Here is a 13,816-nt window from a genome sequence, read left to right as displayed (position 1 = left end):
CCTTAGACGTAGTGTTACATGGACGTAGGAAAATTAAGACCTAAAATTATTCAAGACCTAGAACACAATACTTCAACGAATTTAAGACTTTTTAAGCCCTAAAATTCAGATTTTTAAATTTTAGACTATTTTAAAGCAGTTACACACCGGGCTGATAATCGGCCGTTGGACAGTCTGGCGAGGTCAGTGACTCGAGTCTGTTCAGTGTGTTCCATGCCATAATCCGTTGGAGGAGCCGTCAGCCTTCATTTTGGCCAACCTGACATGCTCAGTCGGAGACAGGGCAGTCAGGACTCACCCGGAAATGGCAAACGGGATGGGCGTGACTAAGCCTCTCAAAATCTGACAAAAATCTTTTAAACTGACCTTTGTCGATCTGAAATGAAGACAGATTCAGCAACTGCCTGGCCTATTTCTCGCTTAAAATGTTTTCAGAAACACATTTCGGAGAACTATTTTAGTACAATATGAGATCGTATTCTGAATGAGTCTCCATTAATGGCCGGTTGAAAAATCCAAAATCCGGAAGCAGCAGCCAGACCCACGTGACGCGTTCGTCCAATCAGCTGCTGTTTTTCATTTTTTGGGCGACAATACAGATTAGCGCCGCCTGCTGTTATGGAAACGTATTACATCTCGTTGCTTTGGTGTGTTCCGAGGCACTTTTTTGACCAACTCGGGGAGACTGATCAATCAACTGTCTTTTCTGCCAACGGTCGGCCGTCTGGTTGGTCTGTAACTGCCTTTAGACTTTTTAAGACCCCGTGGAAACCCTGTTTATGTGTAAAACCGGTGGGGATTATTAAAGAAATAACTGTTAATGCAGCTTCAGGAACAAAGTACAAAATACATCACCTTGCTCTAAAATATGTAATATATAAGTCATGCATGTTTCTTGGCTTTGACACAATTACCGCTGTCTCTTTTAGAAACAGTTGGGTGACAAATTAAAGAAACTTGAATAAATTAGTGAAGAAACACAACCAATGCAGATGCTTTCATACAGGGAATGATGGGGGTTATGGGGCAGCAGTCTCTCCCAGTTCCTAGGGTGTTTTCCCCTTTCCCTTGTGTGCCTGTCAGTCTTCTCCTGTCTGTGCGTGTAGGTCAAGGGGCGTAGTCACTCAATCACCGGTGGCTCTGTCAATCATCAAGCGCAGCTGCTGCCAATCAACTACTCTCCTCACCAGTACAAAAGCCCTGGTTGAACCGAAATCACCATCTTCGCCAGATCGTTCCATCTACTTGTGTGGCAACATGGCCAGGGGTCTCATTTATAAAACTGTGCATAGGATCCTTACTAATTCTGCCGTCAAGTTTGTTTTTTATAAATCACAACCTTTGCGTGGGAAGTGGCTCTGTTTTGTGCGTACGCCACGTTTATAAATGAGACCCCAGAAGACTTCAATCTAAGTTAAGTCTCTAGTCTGTCTCTTCTGCTCAGACCCTGCTCCACGCCGCCTCAGACCTTCTGCACTATCCACCTCAAGACACGTGGCCTGCACCACTAGTGTTAGCTCTGCTGCCCGCTCATCTCCACTCTGTCCCTATGCCCCCATTCCGATCTGGAGATTACCCAGGCCTGGTTTGGCCCCTAAGACAGGGGCCTCATGTATAAACCTTGTGTACGCACGAAAAGGTTGCATACACCGTTTTAAACATGAGGCCCCAGCTCTCTGGACTCATTACTGCCTGCACGCTCCTTGGACCTCAGTATCAGCCTTGAGGCCATCCAGCTTCAGCCCAGTTACTCTCTTGTTGCAACCTAATCAACCTTTAGTATTTACTTTCACATCAAAGGGTAATTTCAGGTTTTTTTTTTTTTTTTTAAAACCTGGACCCCATTTCCCCATGCGTTTGTGTCTAATAGACTGATGTGACCAAAAATCTTTGCCTGTGCTGCATCTGGTTCAAATGAATACAGGTGGTCATCGAACTACAATGACCTCATCCACATTGTCGAAATCCTTTAACTATTGAGCCATGGCACTGACAATCCTTTAGATAACAGGAGCCTATAATTTCTGTAGCCTACTCCAAAACAACAGACTCCCAGAATGCCATTTTCTTAACTCGCGTTCTACTCTCCACACCACTGTCTTCGGACAAAAAGTCACCTCATCATCGATAATGTTGTCGATACTTTTAATAACAATCTGAGCCTGTCAGTAGCACAATTGCCCCATTAGGTTATGTTTACACGCACATATTCCGATTTTTGCCCTTATTCCGAAAAAGACGATATTCCGACGAAGCTGTTTACAGGGCTAATGAAAGTGAATATTCCACTAATATTCCCCTTTACATGCAGCCGTGCAAAATACAATTTTTTCAAAGTTTACCAGCGGTGTGGACTTGTTGGACCGTGCGAACACAGCGTCCCTCTTTCATTCCTTCAACCAGCTTCTTGAAAAGGTCGGCGTAGCGATGTGTGCTCATATCCAAAAACCTGTTGGTATCCAAGTCTTTGATAACGTTTAAAATTAGCTGTGTTTCTCCATCTCATCGGGTCTCCAGCCTTGCAAACTGTTAGATGGTTGGTTTGTGTACAGCAACCATAGCAACGCACAGAGCTGACCATAAGCCTGCAGTAAAACCCCGATTGAGACAAATATTCCGAATGCGCTGTATACATGTCCAAAGAATGCCTCTAAAATCAGAATAATACCAGAATATCCCACGTCTTAATCGGAAAATGCTATATTCGGAAAAATGCTTTATTCGGAATATCCAACAGGAATATGCTGTTTACATGACCTGTATCAAATTCGGAATATTGTCATATTCGGAATAATAGTGGAATATTGGTGTGCATGTAAACGTACTCATTGTAGCTCGGTTTGCGCCGGCCTGTCATTGCCTTTAAAGACACCTTTTAAGCTGCCTCTCTGAGTCTCGTGTTTAGTCTCTGTGTTTTGGGTCAAAAAACTGCAGCCTAACAGAGGGCTCACTGAATGGTGTGATGCATATGAAAATGATGTGAATCATATGCTGTGGCCTTCACAATCACCAGTCAAGCCAGCTGAACACCCATGGGAGATTTTGCAGCTCTCCACCACCGTCATCAAAACACCAAACGAGGGGAAATCTTTAGGAAGACTGCTGTTCATCCCTCCGGTAGAGTTTCAAAGAGTTGTACAATCTATGACGAGGAGCATTGAAGCTGTTCTGGAGGCTTGTGGTGGGCATCACTAGGAGACTTTGTTGATTTTTCCTTTAATTTGTCATGCATTTGTATATCATACCGGTATCTGTATTTCTCCTAGCGCAAACATGTTTTGTTTAATTTAAATTGTATTTATTTCATTACTGTTATAGTTAGACTCTCCATAGATTTCTACCTCCGTTTGTCCACATGAATGCTCTACATCCTGCTTCTCCAGTGCACAGTCAATGTAGTGGAGCACTCAATGCGGTGAACTATGACTTGACACAAAACCAGAAAACAGTCTGCCACAGAGACCATGGCAACCTTTAGCTGCTGAGTCCAATCAAGTGTATGTCCAGGTATGCATGCGTGCAGATCCATTTCATTTCATACATTTACATATCTATGTGTACTTGAGTATTTGTATGTCTGTGCATGCTTTGGGGTGTGTGTGTGTGTGTGTGTGTGTGTGTGTGTGTGTGTGTGTAAAATTAATAAGTGTCTGGACCGAGGGGCAGACTACTGCAGCTCGTTTTCTATTATCTTCAAACTTCAAAAAGACATCTGTTACGTAATTCAGAGTCTTCCTGTCAGATTGACTGAATGCTTTTTGATTTTTTTTCTCCACAAGCTGTGACTGAGGTTTCTCAGGCATAAAGGGGCATAAATCTTGCTCTGCCCACGAAAGAGCGACGTAAACTCAAGAGTTCAAAATCCGAACATGACACTCTCCAGAACTGGATCTGTGAGGATTTCTTTCTGTGATGTCAGCAGTAAAGAGAATAAAAAATATCTGTTGGAGAGAGAGAGAGAGAGAGAGAGACAGAGAGAGAGACAGAGAGACAGAGAGAGAGAGAGAGAGAGGAGGGGAGAACACAGGGCAAAAGTGGGAGATGAAGGGAAAAAAAGGGAATGTGGAAGTCAGGGAGAGAAAGGAAATAGAGACAGAGGTGCCAGTGATTAGACAGAGGAAGGTGAGAGTGTCGCTTTGATGAACACACACACACACACACACACACACACACACGGCTAAGTTAGCGCCTGCAAGTTAGCAGCTCCCCTGGTGAAAAAATGATTTAGAGGTGTGTGTGTGTGTGTGTGTGTGTGTGTGTGTGTGTGTGTGTGTGTGTGCGCGCATGTGTGTGCAGTGGACATAAAAGCACACTGAACAGCAGAAGCACAGCACAGCCTAGTGGCAGAAAGACTGAGAGCCTGAGGCAGGACGAGGTATCAAGTTAAAACTCCCCCTAGATGACTTTAAATAAATTTTAAATTATTATGTTTTTAGAGACAAAAAAAGCAAAATGCTGTTTAAAACTATTACCCATTTGACAGTTCTCAAACCGGTTAAACTGCCACTAATTTTCTGTACCCACATATCCTACTGAGGATCCCAGCATGCACAGGACAAGGGTACACCATAGACCGCAAATGTGTAAAGAGAAACTAAAACATTAGTGATCTTTAACTTAGTTCATTGTATTGTCTTAAAGTATTGCAGCCACTGAGAAACAAAGAAAAAGCAACAATATAATCAGAAGCACGTTGGGCCTGATGCAAGAATATTTTCGTATGCTTATCTTAAACCTCTTAAACCGTACTTTTTTCTGCCCATACAGTATCTCACAAAAGTGAGTACACCCCTCACATTTTAGTAAATATTTCATTATATCTTTTAATAGGACAACACTGAAGAAATTATACTTTGCTACAATGTAAAGTATTAAGTGTACAGCTTGTATAACAGTGTAAATGTGCTGTCCCCTCAAAATAACTCAACACACAGCCATTAATGTCTAAACCCCTGGCAACAAAAGTTAGTACACCCCTATGTTAAATTCCCATAGAGGCAGACAGATTTATATTTTTCAAAGGCCAGTTATTTCATGGATCCAGGATACTATGCATCCTGATAAAGTTCCCTTGGCCTTTGGAATTAAAATAGCCCCATATTACCACATGCCCACCATCGCTAGAGATTGACATGGGGTACTTTCCATAAGATCATCTCTCAATACAAATCTAAGCAACTATTAGGCTAACCGACATAAAACCATGACAATCTCTAGGTATGGTGAAGGGTATGTGATGATGTGGGGCTATTTTAATTCCAAAGGCCAAGGGAACTTTATCAGGATGCATGTATCCTGGATCCATCAAATAACTGGGCTTTAAAAATAAAAATCTGCCTGCCTCTATGGGAATTTAACATAGGGGTGTACTCACTTTTGTTGCCAGTGGTTTAGACATTAATGGCTGTGTGTTGAGTTATTTTGAGGGGACAGCACATTTACACTGTTATACAAGCTGTACACTTAATACTTTACATTGTAGCAAAGTATAATTTCTTCAGTGTTGTCCTATTAAAAGATATAATGAAATATTTACTAAAATGTGAGGGGTGTACTCACTTTTGTGAGATACTGTACATGTGTGTTCCAAGTTGGATTCAGCAAACTCTTAAAGGGGAACTTCACTGATAGTACATGTTTTAGGGAGCATACTGTATACATACAGTATGTGAAAACCATTGTACAAAGCATTTGGTGTCTCCAGAGGGAGCTGCGCAAAGTCTAATAACTTGCCTCAAGTGATGTCACTTGATTTAGCATAAGTTGGGGCTAAAGACTAAAAGTTTAAAAAAAATGAAAGAAATCTGGGGCTGATACACCAAGCAGACGGCAAAGAACTAGTGGCAGACTCTGGCGTCGCCTCACATCTCCTGACGTTGCCTGTGTCTTGGCCAAAAAGACTCCGTTACACAAATGATGAGCTCTGCCTCACAACTGAGGAGTTCAACTTTCATCTGATCACTGAATCTTTTGCTTCTTGCTCTACTGCTTTTACAGGATAGGCGATGCTGTAGACGCTCAGTCCTCTGTGTGTGTGTGTGTGTGTGTGTGTGTGTTCTTGTTTAACTACATTTGTGGGGTCCAAAAACCGGGAATACAGTATACTTGTGGGGTCCAGACAGCTTTGTGGGGCCAAAATGCTGCCCCAGAAGATTAAAGGGCTGTTTGAGGGTTAATACTTGGTTTTAGGATTAGGTTTAGAATTAGGTTATGGTTAGGGTTAGGGTAAGGGTTAAGGTTAGGCATTTAGTTGTGATGGTTAAGGTTAGGGTAAGGGGCTAGGGAATGCATTATGTCAATGACGGGTCCCCACAAAGATAGTGAGACACACTAAGTGTGTGTGTGTGTGTGTGTGTGTGTGTGTGTGTGTGTGTGTGTATGTGTACCTGTCTGATGGGCTCTGGGACCCGGTAGCGGCAGCAGGAGTGTGTGAGGCGTACAGCTGTGTCCATACTGATCTTGTGGCCGACGGACACGTACACCGGCTTAGAGCTCTTGTCGGAGCTTCGCAATGCCTGGACACAAAAAAAAAAAGAAAAATGTCTCCAGTAACCTGTTTCCACACGTCTCCCTCTCCCCTCTGATTGTGATCGTCAGACACATTTAGTAGAGTTTGACTTTCAGCAGGGTGGGTGCTCTTTGAAGTCAGCAGCAACAAACACAACACCTGTGTAAAAAGTATTTGTTTCCGTTGTTCTTGTGTGTCTGTCCTTTGCCGCACCTTTCCAAGCACTTTGCCTGAGGCGGCTGCGAGCGGGAAGCTGTCTCCTCCTTTCTGCAGAGCAGCTATCTGCGGAGGCAAGGAAACAAATATCAAAGTCAAAAAAAGATGCACAGCGTGCCAATACAAATAGCAGCCAACCGAACCAAGCTATTAACCTGCCGTGGAGGCCTCTCGTCTTATTCTCTAACCTCCGAGTGACTCCACTTTCATGGCCACACATTTGGAGCTGTGGTATGTTTTAAAACTCCAAATTGAGAAGAAACTATAGTATTCTTTTTTAAGGATGGCAAATTAAGTTCTTGATTGAAAAAAAATACATAGTGATTTAACCAATTGCTTCATATTTAAATAAATAAATGTAAATTTCCTAGTGAAACTGAAAGAAGTGAAAATGTTGACAACCTGATGAACTGATGAATGAATGAATGAATGAAAGAATGAATGAATGCCTTTGTCACTGCATGTTCACATACAACAAAATGTCCTGTCTCTCATAAAAGAAAACTGTTCCCATTCACTCTGCACAAACACACTCACACATTACGATACAAAATCATTATTACAGTTACTATTTAAGATGTCGTATTGTCTGTACAATCATATGTGTCCTTCTTTTATGTCCTAAGATGTTTCGTTGATCTTATGTTTATGTCTTGTCTCTTGATTTTATTTTATGTTTATTTTAAAATGGTTTTTTTTCTGTTCCGTGTTTGTGTTGTGAAGCAACAGATTGTAGCTCTATGCCCATGACAAATTTCCCCTCAGGGACAATAACGTGTATTCTATTCTTAAAATAGCTGTTAAAAAAAAGGTAATATATAAGATAAAGTGCTATAAGATGAAGTGCTAAAAAAAGGATAAAGTGCACATGCAGTTGCTCACATAGTTAAAATGATTTTGGTGGTGGGCGGGGGAGGGTGGGGGATCTGAGGGCTGGCTGTGGGGTAAAAACTGCTCCTCAGTCTGGATGATGAAAACCAGGCAACAAACAAAACATGCTGTTAATATGACTCTGTTACTGTGCCAACTTTAGTGACATCAGTGTCATTACATTACAATGCAAAACCATTTGGATCAAGTAGCTGCTGAAAAATAAGGTGTGTCAAAGCCTACAGCTGTTATTTCAATGTGCTCCATACATATTAAAACAACATTTAGGTAAATCTAAGTAACGGATCGGATAGGAGGACTCGGATCGGGGCAAAAAAACAAGAAAAAAAACAAACAAAACTTGATCAGGACATCCCTAAGGATTATATCTAATTTTGTATTGTAGAGAAACATCTAATGTTTCCTGGGCTAAAGAAGATAGAAAAGATATCACTCTATGACCTCTTCTCAGCATTTAACCAGCTCTTTTCATAGCTGCTGCTGAGACACTATCGAGCCAATTTACTCCTAAACAATAGAAAATAATAAAACACAGACTTGATCCTCTCAGGGGATAGTATCACTACTTGAGCATGAGAATGAGAGGTCCTTAGAGTCCATAGTGGCTTCCTATTTGTCTAGTTTTAAAATCATACAAAGAAAAATAACCCACAACAGTAAATCGCTTAAATCAGAGTCGATGACACTGACTGGCTACCACTTGCTGTTTAATAAAAATCCTAAATAAGACTAAACCTGGAAGATACTTCATATTTCTGATGAGCGGATCATGAACTCCGGTTAATTGCATTGTTTTTCATTTTCTAGAGGAATTCAAGTTTTGGTCTCGCTGTGGAAGAGACAGTGCAAAGTCAGATGTAGTGATGCGGGCTGCTGTTGACAGGTGTGCTGTGGGTTATGGGCCAGAGCGATGAAAGGAGCTTAGCCTCCATGATGGATGGGGTGCCTGCTCTACTATGACTGATTACAGCAAGTAGCCAGCGGGGAGACAGGAGGGGGCGCACAGGGCCTCCGATCCCGACTGGGATGAGGCCAACAGTGAGTGAGTGAGTGAGTGAGTGAGTGAGTGAGTGAGTGAGTGAGAGAGAGAGAGAGAGTGAGAGTGTGTGTGTGTGTGTGTGTGTGTGTGTCTGTGTGTGTGTGTCTGTGTGTGTGTGTGTGTGTGTGTGTGTGTGTGTGTGTGTGAGAGAGATAGAGAGCAAGAGAAAGGGGTTTGGCTCCTGTGCAGCAAGAGTAGGACTGAAGCCAGAATAGCAGAAGTCAGAAAGACAGAGCAAGTCATCAATAACACACTAGTTTGAGTTACAGCCAGGCTATCAGTGAGAAAGAGAGAGAGACAAAGAGGGAAAACGATGAGAAAAAGAAAGCGAGTGAGAAAGGGGATTGATTGGGAGTGTATGGGAGATACACTGAAGGTGAAGATAGAGGGAGAAGGAGAGCAGGGAAAGAAACACAGAGGACGGAGGATCTGAAGGACGCCGAGCAGCGAGGAACCGCAACAACAAGGATCTCATTTTCTCATTCAAGTGTATAGAGGACAAAAACATTTTTTTTCTCCTCTTTCATCCTTTTTGTTTTGTCTCTGACTGTCTCAGATAAAAACACAGTGTACTCCCCCGAGTTCTACTCAAGCACAGACGCCATTCCATTTACATCTGCTGGCCATTCAGCTGCAAGAAAACATACAGTCAGAGGGATTGAGCAGGTAGAGTTTTTATCTTCAATTATCAAACTTGAAAGTGTTCTGATACTTGGGGATTTTAACTTCCATATCGATGACTCTTCATGTACTGTGGCATCTGAGTTCTTAACACTCACTGAATCATTTCATTTTAAACAGTATGTCTCCGGTCCTACACATATAAAAGGCCATACTCTGGACCTTGTTTTTTCTTTAGGCCTGAGCATTAACCAACTGAGTGTTATGAACATTAATGTGACAGATCATTGTTGCATATTTTTCAATCTGTCTTCTAATGTGGACTGCCTTCCTTGTAGACCGATGCTGCAAAGACGCATTATTAATCAAACTACAGCTGAGAAATTTTCTGAGTCATTTGACCCTAGTTCTTTTATTGACTGTAGTGATGCTGAATCGTTTCTTCAGTCTTTTAATAATCATTGTCTGTCGGTTTTAAATAATGTTGCTCCCCTGAAAAGTAAAAGCACATTCCCTAAAAATTCTTGCCCTTGGATGAATGAAGAAATAATGTCTTTCAGGAGAAAGTGCCGTAAAGTCGAACGTTTGTGGAAATCCACAAGTCTGGAAGTACATAGAGTGCATTTGAGGGAGCTTATCACACTGCTTAATGTTATGATAAAACAGGCCAGGTCGGATTATTTTGCTAATCTGGTAACTCTGAACAAGAAAAATCCTAGTCCTGTTTGATACAATATCTAAGATTGTCTCTCCCCCCGCTCACCAAGTGCCTGTACACTCAAAGTCTGATTGCAATAGGTTTTTACGAGCTTTTTTAAACAAGGTGCAAGATATTAGAACTACTATAAACCCATCTCTTGATATCTTATCCTGTGGGTCAGTAGTCTCTGACTAGGGATACTTTTTCACCTATCACTCGAGACGATATTAAGGGTCTATTAAGTAAAGTGAAACCATCTTCAAGTCCGCTCGATGTATTGCCGACTTCATTGCTATTAAATGTGTTTGATTTAGTTGGACCGTATGTTGTTAAAATGATTAACCTTTCCCTTTTAACCGGTTCTGTGCCCAGCCATTTTAAACAAGCAGTTGTTAGTCCCATACTGAAGAAACCTAATTTGGATTCTTTTGAACCAACTAACTACAGGCCTATATCTAAACTGCCTTTCTTATCTAAAATACTTGAGAAAGTGGTGGCGGGCCAGCTGACTTCATTTCTTGATGGAAAAAATTTGCTTGATAAATTTCAGTCAGGTTTTCGTAAATGTCATTCAACTGAGACTGCGCTCCTTAAAGTATCAAATGACATTCTGATGGCTGCTGACTCTGGACAGTACACTGTGTTGATTTTACTTGACCTATCGTCTGCATTTGATACATTGGACCATACAGTATTGTTGAATCGGTTACACAATGAAATGGGGTTTTCTGGGTCTGTTCTTAAATGGTTCACCTCTTACCTGAGTGATAGATCATTTTGTGTGTCTGTTAACAACATTTTGTCAGAAATGACCCCTCTGTCTTACGGAGTTCCTCAGGGTTCGGTTTTAGGTCCTCTATTGTTTCTATTGTATATTAGCCCTCTTAGTGAAATAATCCGTAATTTTAATAATGTGTTTTACCACTTTTACGCTGATGACATTCAGTTGTACTGCTCATTCAAAGAATCAGCGTTCGGTAAATTAACTGATTTATTGGAATGTCTGTCATGCATCAAGACTTGGTTATACAATAATTATTTACAACTAAATACAAAAAAGACTGAAACTTTGATCATTGCTCCAGAACAAAAACTACCCCAAATTAAACTACACCTCTGTTCCTCCTCCTCCTGACTCCTCCTTCTAGTTGAGCCTAAGAAACCTTGGTGTTTTGTTCGACCAATCGATGTCTTTGGATGGTCATTCTAGACAGTTGATCAGAAACTGTTTTTATCATTTGAGAAATATCTCTAAATTGAGAACAATACTGCCCAAAGTTACCATGGAGATGATCATTCATGCTTTTATTTCTTCACGGTTAGATTACTGTAATTCTCTTTTTACTTGTCTTAATAAATTTTCTCTGAGCCGTCTTCAATTGGTGCGAAATGCAGCAGCCAGGCTTTTAACAGGAACAAACAGAAGGGCACACATTACCCCGATTTTGTTTACTCTCCACTGGCTTCCAGTAAAATACAGAATTGATTATAAAATTTTAGTTTTAACTTTTAGAGCACTACATGGACAGACGCCGAAATATATCGCTGACTTGTTGACCCCCTACTCTTCTTTCCGCACGCTTCGTTCCTCAGGTCAAAATCTCCTGATGGTCCCAAAAACCCGCCTTAAAACTCAGGGAGACCGCTCCTTTCAGGCAGTTGCTCCCAAATTGTGGAATGCCCTGCCCCTCTCGCTGCGTGTGGCCGATTCTATTGTTTCTTTTACAAAACAGCTGAAGACACTCCTATTCAGACAAGCTTTCACTTGACTGAACTATCATTGTTTTTATGTTTGTATGATTGTAAATTGTTAAACTTGCTGCATGTAAAGCACTTTGTGACTCTGTCTGTGATAGGTGCTATATAAATAAAGTTTACTTACTTACTTACTTACTTAGAGGGGACTGTTTTGTTCAAGAACACTTCAAAAGGATGCATACAACCTTTGATAGAGTGTGCATACTTCATCTCAAGTTATCTGGTCCACAATTCAGTGCAAAAGAAAAAAAAAAAAAATCTCTTTCATCTCACTTGTTTCAAGAGTCACGTCCCAATCTACAGCTTGAATCTATTAGTTTTAATTCGTATTTATGTCATAGTTTAGACCGTAATAAAAAGCAGAAAAACTGTTCATGTCAGTCTGCAAGTTGGTGAAAGGAACTACAAGTGGCAGCTACAGTATATCTGAATAAAATGTAATATTAACAGTAATACAATCAATTCAGCTCATTTAAAAGAAGCTATGCAACATTTATATGTATCTACTTGTTAATGAACTGCTGAACATCGCAAAATCAGCTCATTTAGGCTATTTAAAATGTAAATGAGTATAGAGAATAGACTGTATATGAAGATGGACGATGCGTCTCCACTTCCTCCCACTGTACAAAAGTGAAGTCGAAATATCCCGGATACGGGCGTTGCCATCTTGTAATTTTGGAGCCAGAGTCTGTGGAGAAGGGATCGGGCGGTGGAGCCGCGGTATAGAAGTCCCACCCATACACCTACCTGCCAAGTCAATCACAGCTGTCAATCATGACGTTTCACCCCATTTTCATAGCGTCAAATAACTAATAAAAAACAAACTTATCAGAAAACTTAACACTTGAACTAACATCAGTGTGATAACAACTAAATGACAGAAACCATCTTTAGGAAAAAATGATTTGAGGTGTACTTAGATTTTTCAGTTTGGTCCATGTCCAAGGCAGATTTATGCTTCTGTGGGGGCTCTATGCAGAGCTTTCGCCGTAGCCTACGTAAGTGGCCTGAGGTTTATACGCCATAAGGGTTTATACGCCATAAGGGTTTATACTTGTGCGCTGGTGTCTGCGTCGTTCTAGAGCAGGGCCGGATTGGGACTCATTTTCAGCCCTGGAGTTTTATGCCTTAAACCGGCCCACTTTAGTTCACGACTGACTATATTAAAATAATGTAATTAAAACCTCAGAATATAAGTCTGCAATAGGCGCACTGTTCTCTACAGCCTTGTAATTCATTGTATTTTTGAAAAATAAATCTTACAAGATGCATTTACTAAACAAGTATGAAAAAACACCTCAAAATTAAGTGATTTTATTTGCTTAAAACAAGCTACATTATCTGCCAATGGGGTAAGACAAATAATTGTTTTAGATTTAGCTTGTTTTAAGCAAAAAAAAACAAAATCACTTAATTTTCAGGTTTCAGGACAATTTCTTATGCCATTTCACTTGTCTAGTAAATGTATCTTGAATTAAGAATATTTAGATATTTGAACTGGAAACAAGTAAGATACTAAGTAAGAAAAGCATTTTTTCCAGTGATAATGTTTGCTTATTCACACACTATGGTACAACAGCAGCTTAGGATACCTGTGTTTTTCACAGTGAGAGCATTAGTCTCTTCACAACTGGGTCCTGGCTCTGTTTCTGACACTAAATGAAATTTTTTACATTTATTTCTCACCACAAATATCCCCTTTTTACAAAGCTTTCAAATCAAGTCAAGTCAGTTTCATTAATGTATTACTGAATCATCAGGTATCATTAATTATCTCAGGGCATTTTTTATTGAGCAGGGCTCTTCATTACTATTAGTTCTTCTGAATGACAATCCTACCTGCCCATTCTGGTGTGTTGGGCTCATGACTGGAGCTTGGTAACGTTACTGGGCCTTGCTCTTCACTGTTAGCAGCAAACCGGACTAGAGGCGGCTGCTGCTGAAGAGCTACAAGAAAAAGTTTGATACATGAACGGTGGTTTGCAGACAACGTTGTTTTGCACGGTCGCTAGCATCTTGCACTGCTCCTAACTACCTTAACGTTAGCTTACTTACCAGCCTCGTCGTCTTCATTTGTTTT

General features: G+C 40.8%; 1 protein-coding gene across 1 annotated transcript in view; it reads right to left on the bottom strand.

Annotated features, from left to right (window-relative positions):
- The window catches only part of LOC116039658 (endonuclease V), a 129,470-nt gene that overhangs the window by 75,525 nt on the left and 40,129 nt on the right, over nucleotides 1-13,816 (bottom strand). The window contains exons 7-8 of the mRNA XM_031284609.2: nucleotides 6,722-6,790; nucleotides 6,387-6,515 (exon numbers count right to left, since the gene is read on the bottom strand). Coding sequence (XP_031140469.1) covers nucleotides 6,387-6,515; nucleotides 6,722-6,790 — 198 coding nt within the window. The remainder of the gene's footprint in view (nucleotides 1-6,386; nucleotides 6,516-6,721; nucleotides 6,791-13,816) is intronic.

Source organism: Sander lucioperca, chromosome 4 (genome assembly GCF_008315115.2).
Source record: "Sander lucioperca isolate FBNREF2018 chromosome 4, SLUC_FBN_1.2, whole genome shotgun sequence".
In the NCBI taxonomy this organism is placed as follows: Eukaryota; Metazoa; Chordata; class Actinopteri; order Perciformes; family Percidae; genus Sander; species Sander lucioperca.
The sequence above is the reverse complement of the archived record's forward strand: the minus strand, read 5'-3'. Positions and strand labels throughout refer to the sequence as shown.